Source organism: Cucurbita maxima, unplaced genomic scaffold (genome assembly GCF_002738345.1).
Source record: "Cucurbita maxima cultivar Rimu unplaced genomic scaffold, Cmax_1.0 Cma_Scf00005, whole genome shotgun sequence".
Taxonomy (NCBI): Eukaryota; Viridiplantae; Streptophyta; class Magnoliopsida; order Cucurbitales; family Cucurbitaceae; genus Cucurbita; species Cucurbita maxima.
The window spans coordinates 2,163,093-2,167,739 of record NW_019272021.1 but is presented as its reverse complement, the minus strand read 5'-3'; the positions used below and the strand labels follow the sequence as shown (position 1 = coordinate 2,167,739).

General features: G+C 34.0%; 1 protein-coding gene across 2 annotated transcripts in view; it reads right to left on the bottom strand.

The window, feature by feature from the left end:
• Positions 1-4,341, bottom strand: part of LOC111479862 (inositol oxygenase 1-like) — a 5,311-nt gene extending 970 nt beyond the window's left edge. The window contains exons 1-11 of one of the 2 annotated variants that reach the window (XR_002717713.1): positions 4,063-4,341; positions 3,879-3,987; positions 3,060-3,141; positions 2,767-2,971; positions 2,189-2,248; positions 2,021-2,073; positions 1,816-1,938; positions 1,660-1,729; positions 1,497-1,575; positions 1,309-1,390; positions 1,088-1,217 (exon numbers count right to left, since the gene is read on the bottom strand). Coding sequence is in view for 1 of the 2 variants with exons in the window: in XM_023124716.1 (XP_022980484.1) it covers positions 1,191-1,217; positions 1,309-1,390; positions 1,497-1,575; positions 1,660-1,729; positions 1,816-1,938; positions 2,021-2,073; positions 2,189-2,248; positions 2,767-2,971; positions 3,060-3,141; positions 3,879-3,987; positions 4,063-4,093 (921 nt within the window). In the remaining variant the exon portion in view is untranslated. Of the gene's footprint in view, positions 1-939; positions 1,218-1,308; positions 1,391-1,496; positions 1,576-1,659; positions 1,730-1,815; positions 1,939-2,020; positions 2,074-2,188; positions 2,249-2,766; positions 2,972-3,059; positions 3,142-3,878; positions 3,988-4,062 lie in introns of those variants that run through there. The other variant, XM_023124716.1, reaches the window with a different exon arrangement.
• Between the last annotated feature and the right edge of the window lie 306 nt (positions 4,342-4,647).

The following is a 4,647-nucleotide window of genomic DNA, read 5'->3' as shown; positions in this document are numbered from 1 at the left end:
AAAAAGGGAAAAAAAAAAAAAAAAAAAAACTTCTCCAGCTGGATATAAGAGAGTTTAGAGTATAATTGCGATGAGGTGAGACTTTTTAGACCAATAGAGAGCCAATAAAAGAGCTGAGCCAATGGAGGGAAGGTAGAAGGAAGAAGTTGTTCCTGATAATATCAGCAATATTGCAATAAGAATAAACAAGCTACCAGCATTTCCCAAAAATAAGGGTTGGAGGAGATTAATGTCAAATTTGAAGGTTCTAAATGTAGTTATGCATTGGCTTGACACGTTGTTTACTTTAGGCCTCGCCCAGTCTACCTTCATTTGGACCCTTCAATTCTGAGGTGAAATCATATCAAACAAAGCAAATGTGTAAATAGTGCCATTAGAATTTCCAGTTCCATTTGACACAAAAAGCAGATACAAGATAACAGATGAATGTCATGATCTAATTATCATGTCAACCAAAAAATTTAATTTGCTGTATTTTGAATTGGAAAGCTGGTTGAATAAAACTATGTGCTATCTGGTTTTCTGAAACTTGAATCCCTTTATTTGACTCGATGTTATTCAATCTCGTGGAGGGTTCTTGTGTTGAGATTAGTCTAAGAATCCACGAATTTTTGAATCTTGAATCCTTTATTTGACTCGGTGTTCTTTTAATCTCATGGAGGATTCTTGTGTATATTTAGAATTTTATATCCAAGCTGCTTAACTTGGCAGCACACCAGGCAAACAAAGGTTCAATCCATACTGTTGTTCATTAGTATCATTTAAGACAGATCTATTGCGCAAGTTGATCATCAGCCATATGCATTTTGGATTTCGGCCACAAGTTTAGTCTTTATTTAAAGTCCATAATATTGCTTTCACTTATTACCGGTAGGAACACATTTCTTCCTGTCAAGATGCAGGTAGTTTTGTAGTCTTTTCATTTCAGGTGGACAAGTAGTCACCGGAATAAACCAGTTTTATTGAGTAAAAACCTAGTACAATATTTGCACAGAAGCTAGAAAAGAACGATTTTTATTACTGCTTAACTATTATTTAACACACAACTCTGATTCCCACGAGAGAAAGGAAGTTTGAGCCTATTTACCACCCAGCTCCAAATCTCTTGCCTGCTGCGGCGTGCTATTGCTGGCCCCATTTCACCTCAATGTACCAACCATTCACTGCACTCAAATCTCACATGTTTTGTTTTACCATTGTAGCTTAGCAGGGAAGTACTGCAACCAGATATAATTCTTCCTGTTGAGTAACTGATAATGCACTGGAAAAGAAGGAAAATATGGATTACATTATTACGAGTGTGCTTACCTTCTCAATGAGAGAGAGATAGTAGGGCTTCACTTTGTCGACATTAACCCGAACTTTACTCTTGCTGTAAAGATCATATTTGCTTCAAGGGGGAAAAGAGAAAACGAGATTGGCCTCGGTTAGTGCAGAAACTTAAAATATCAGTTTCAATCTCTTAAGAATGACAGTGAAGAAAAATATTTTCTTACTTGAATATACGCAGCCATTTCAGGTTTTCAACATCCTCCTCATTCATCAAGTGCTTATACGCATCTGATCTATGTAATGCTGCAGAATCAAATATTGTTTGGTAAAACAAACTTGTTTCTTCAGTAAATCAAACTTGTTTGGACAATTTTTTTAAAAACTTACAGTAGAATGAGTGGTATCTGATAACAAAAAGTGCTGCAGAAGGTAAAGTAGTATTATTCGCCTTTGCCACCTGAAAGTCCAAAGTAATAACAAACTTTATCATCCAAGTTTAAGAATGACAACATTCAATACTCTATACTTCGGCAGGAGGTTTACCAAGTACATATAGTCATCATGCCCCCAAGACATCATTACATTGTCGAGTCCACAATTTGGCGAGTAAACTCCGTATTTAGTGTTATACGCCGGGTTATAGTAATCAGGACTGTCCATGAAATACTGTAATTAAAGGGAGCAGGGTTAACGGTTGTAAGAAAAGTGAACAGGTTGTCCGGCATTTTAATTATAGAGAAATCAAGACCTTGTGGTGGACAATGGATTCATCAAAAGCACAGCCCAAAGGGTAGGTGTCTCCTGCAAGTTGGTCCAGAGCATGAGAACAATAATTACTAAAGAAACTTTATAAAATGAAAGACCAGCATACAGAGTCATGTGATTGTCTGGATGGTAGATTGAAGATCATGCTTACCCACAACAGCCCATTGAGGAAGACCACCAAAGCTTGGAAGAAGAAGCACCTTTCCAAGGTCTAAAATGTAAAGACAGATAAGGAAATAAAAGTAGTCAAATGATTGATGCAGTCTCAAGTGGTTGAAATGCGCACAAGTCAATGTCAATCAATTAATATAAAACAAAATTTTAATTTCATTCAAAATTCAAGAACTCAACCAAAGTCCAAAACATTTTAGAAATACAAACACAAAAATGAATTGAAATACACCTAAACAAGTCTTTTTAACAATAGCAGCGTCACATAACAACTTCAAAATATTGTTACAATATGAAGAAAACAACCTATAATTACTTTTAGGATATGAAAGGGAGCAAAATTCTGAAATACATTATTAATTACTAATGTGCTCTTTGATTCCACTCAAAACCAAGGCTCGTTTTGTCTCTCTCGATCCTCTAGAAGTGAACAAATTTCAGGGCTCAACCAGAATCAGAACATCCCAATGCAGTTCATTCTTATTTTAAGCAGATTAACAAACCTTGAAATTCACAACCTAAGCAAGCAGATTTCAAGTAGAATAAAATCGTTACTACCATGTATAAGCGCAGTCAAGTGCAGCCAATCTTCATTAGGATAATCCTTTCTAATGGCTTCAGCGGTCTGCAACAAGTGTTCGATTTGAGGCTCATCCAAATCAGGATCGCTCTCATCAACCACGTCATTGAGAAGCTCGCAGCATTCCCATATGCTCATCTCCACCCTGTTCAGCTGGCCGTACTCTTTTCTCATCTTCTTCACCTACAAAATCCTCCGCCATTTTCAGCCGTCGATTGCCGGCGGCGCGGGAATGAAAAATAACAGAATTTAACCAAAGGAAATTGCTTACGAAATCGTAAGTTTGATTCATGTGATTCTGTTTGTAGAAATTCTCAACCCCTTCTTGCCTTTCAGTTTCCGCGTCATAGTCCCTGCGTTTTGTAAATTAGGACTAAAAATATATATTTAATTAAGGATTTAACTATAAATTAACTAATTAACGATTATTAAGAATTAATTATTCCATACCCTTTCTAAATAGTAAATTTTCCATTTAAATTTTTAAAAATAATCCTAAACATTAATTTCAAATTATTTTCTTGTCTATGCTAAATTTGAAGTAATTTAAATTCAATTCTTACATTATTGTGGATTTTAAATAACAATTTTAAAATCTCAATATTGAACTTAGATTTAATGGATCTCCACATTTTTTTTATGCATTCAATATCCAATAACTTTAATAAGAAATTTATATAAATTAAATACAACATTTAATTCATGTATAGATTAGACAACAAATATGTAACTATTATTATCAATTTTATATTAAAAAAACTAAATTTTAAAATGTCATAATTTTCAGATAAATAAATTAGTGATTTTATTGTTAAAGTGTTAAACAAATTTTCTAAATTTTGAATCTTATGTTAAAAAAATTCATTAATGATTTTATTGTTAATTTATGAATTTAAAAAAAAATGAAAAGTACCAAATATGTAGATTAGGTATTATTTAATGTTTAAACACTTTAAGTTTTGACATTTATTAAAAAAAACAACTCCGAAATTTACGGATTAAATTAATAAAAAAATGACCCAAAACATTTTCATTTATTAACAGCAAAATAAAAAGGGCGAAAAAAAAAATAATAATAAATAAAGCAGACCTAAAGCCGTTGCCGAACGAATTAGCATAGGGAGCCAAAAACCCTCCGTCCAGGACCAATTCCGTGTCTTCTTCTTCATTCACCCGCTTCTCCTCCGCCGCCGCAACTCCTGCAAAATCGACTCGCCGGCGGATTCAATTTCAGATCTACACTGATAAAAATAAAATTAAAAAGAAAAAATTACCGAAGTCCGGGTTCTGAATGAGAATCGTCATCGTTGAGCGGCGAGAAAATGAAGAAAAAGGAAAAAGAGGAGAGAGGAAAATGGAGATTGTTTGGCGGTGGTGAGGGCATTGTTAATGGAGAAGGAAGGTATTTATAATTGGCCGGAAAGCCCTTCCCTGAGAATTTTCAGGCTCCGAGTCCTTGTTCCGAAATAACGAAAATAACGAAAAATACAAATGTTTGGTTTAATTTGTGTTATTTTACAATTCATGAACTACTCGCATGCAAATTTCGTATTCTTTTATCCTCAAAAGAAATATGGAACAGTGTGTGTGATCTGGTGCGTGCAAGCTGGGGATGGACATCCTTCAATTTCTTTTCTATCATTACACCTCATGTTTGACCATTTTATCAAATATATTTTTAAAATCTTTTTTTTTTAGCTCATAAATATAATTAGTTTTTATAAGCTTCATTTTTTTCCCTTCCTTTTTAATGGTACATTTTTTAATTTTAGGTTAAGGTTAGTTTCAACGTGTATGAGTTGGGTTGAGTGGGAGATTTTTTTTTACCCAACCCAAAAGTTCAGAACCCAACTTTCTCT